This window comes from Neophocaena asiaeorientalis, unplaced genomic scaffold, assembly GCF_003031525.2.
Source record: "Neophocaena asiaeorientalis asiaeorientalis breed wild unplaced genomic scaffold, Neophocaena_asiaeorientalis_V1.1 scaffold280, whole genome shotgun sequence".
NCBI lineage: Eukaryota > Metazoa > Chordata > Mammalia > Artiodactyla > Phocoenidae > Neophocaena > Neophocaena asiaeorientalis.
Window position 1 is genome coordinate 5,199,263 of NW_020185321.1, and position 2,334 is coordinate 5,201,596.

Genomic DNA, 2,334 nt, shown 5'->3' on the forward strand with positions numbered 1-2,334 from the left:
GAGGAGAGCAGTGACGGGGAGTCCGACGATGAGGTGAGGCAGTCGGAGGCGTCCCCATCGTCGGGCGGGGCGGAGGTGGGGGGCTTCCAGGGGTCTGGGTGGCCCCGAGGGGTGGGGTGGGGAAGGGTGGTCCTCAAGGCCTCCTGAGGAGGGAAAGGGCCCTGGAAATAGGCATGGGAGGAGGTAGGCTGCACGGGAGCTGTCGGAGGAAGAGGCCTCTGAAAGTGGGTAGAGAAGCCCGGGCTGCAGCTGGGCACTTGGGCCCGAGGCAGGGCCTGCTGAAGTGTCTTGGGCTGATTCTTCTTGGTAGTTGGCAAATCCAGGGCAGGAGAGGTTTGGGCTAGGAGGCTGTGGGGACTGCACGCCCAACCGGTGGTTGACAGCAGCAGCGTGGCTCGAGTGGACACAGGCTAGGGCTCTCTGGGCTCTTACCTGCAGGCTGCCCCGCCCGGCCGCATAACGTCCGGCACATCCCTGATTTCACCAGCGCCCCAATTCTTTTTCTGACTTAAAGTGGAGAGAGGGTAAAATGGTGGAGGTCTTCCTCTTGGGGGCACAGGTTGAAGAGAAATGGAATGCAGGATGAGACTGGGCACTCTAGCAGGTCTGAGTTCAATTCAGGATTTATCACCAGTGTCTCAGAAAAGGCAGGAAGGTGTGCGTTTTATTACTTAGGGCAGTTTGTAGCCACCTGAGGACTCAGGGCAGATTATAATATGATAAACCGCTTGATACACACACACACACACACACACACACACACGAACACACACACACACAACACAAACACACACCCTGCTTGGGTGCCCCAATTCCCATTTTCACTGAGGAAGAAACTACAGCCCGAGAGGGTATAAGCAGAGGTTCCACTTTTTTCTCAGTCGGAGAATGAGGGAATCTGAGGGTAGTGCCTACTGCCTGATCTGAGGAGACCCTCTTCTGTTCCCTTTGAACCAGTGAACCACTGATGGCTGTGCTGGTGTGGTCTGGAACGGGGTGCAGGTTCAAAATACCCTCTGCCTCCATCCCTAGGAGGAGACCGTCTTTTCTTTTCCCCTCACTTTCTAGTCTTTTTAGTTCTTTTGTAAATAGGGATATGTTAAGGGGGAAGCTGGGGATATTCCTCGGAACCTGAGTCTCACATGAAACGAGGGCTTTGGCACTGACTGCTGTTTCTCCCCTCCACCCCGGTCCCCTAAATCAGGAGTTTCAGGGTTTTCATTCAGATGAAGATGTGGCCCCCAGTTCCCTGCGCTCTGCGCTCCGATCCCAGCGAGGTGAGTGACGGGGAAACTCTACCTCTATAGCTTTACAAGAATGTTATTCTTGCTTTTCGTGTCAGCTCTTCCCTGTTCAACTAGAGTCTTCATCAGTTACCAAGTGTGTTCTGTGTTCAAAGCTCAAGCTAGGCTGGGCTGTCGGGGAAACAGACAAGACTTAGTCCCTGCCCTCCTGGACTCCCTCAGTCTGCAGGGCTACCTTGACCCATCTCCCCACACCTATTCTCCTTTTAGGTCGAGCCCCCCGAGGTCGGGGCCGCAAGCATAAGACGACCCCCCTTCCGCCTCCTCGCCTAGCAGATGTGGCTCCTACCCCCCCAAAGACTCCTGCCCGGAAACGGGGTGAGGAGGGCACAGAACGGATGGTGCAGGCACTGACTGAACTTCTCCGGCGGGCCCAGGCACCCCCAGCCCCCCGGAGCCGGGCATGTGAGTCCTCCACCCCCCGTCGGTCTCGGGGGCGGCCCCCAGGACGGTCAGCAGGCCCCTGCAGGAAGAAGCAACAAGCAGTAGTGGTGGCAGAAGCAGCTGTGACAATCCCCAAACCTGAGCCCCCACCTCCTGTTGTTCCAGTAAAACACCGAACTGGCAGCTGGAAGTGCAAGGAGGGGCCCGGCCCAGGACCTGGGACCCCCAAGCGTGGAGGACAGTCTGGGCGAGGAGGCCGTGGAGGCAGGGGCCGAGGCCGAGGCGGGCTCCCCCTCGTGATCAAGTTTGTTTCAAAGGCCAAAAAAGTGAAGATGGGACAATTGTCCTTGGGACTTGAATCAGGTCAGGGTCAAGATCAACATGAAGAAAGCTGGCAGGATGCCACTCAAGGAAGAGTTGGGTCTGGACAGGGAGAGGGCCCCTGCTGGAGGAAGGAGCAGAAGCTGGAGGAGGACGGAGAGGAGGAGAAAGAAAGGAAAGACAAGGAGGAGGAGGAAGAGAAGGAAGAGCGAGCTGTAGCCGAGGAAGAGATGGTGCCAGCTGAGGAAAAGGAAGAGGCGAAGCTGCCGTCACCACCCCTGACTCCTCCAGCCCCTCCACCTCCTCCTTCCCTCCCACCCCGCTC

General features: G+C 57.5%; 1 protein-coding gene across 1 annotated transcript in view; it reads left to right on the forward strand.

Moving 5' to 3' along the window:
• The window catches only part of KMT2B (lysine methyltransferase 2B), a 20,162-nt gene that overhangs the window by 219 nt on the left and 17,609 nt on the right, over positions 1-2,334 (forward strand). The window contains 3 exon segments of the mRNA XM_024734118.1: positions 4-33; positions 1,205-1,277; positions 1,515-2,330. Of these exon segments, the coding sequence (XP_024589886.1) occupies positions 4-33; positions 1,205-1,277; positions 1,515-2,330 (919 nt within the window).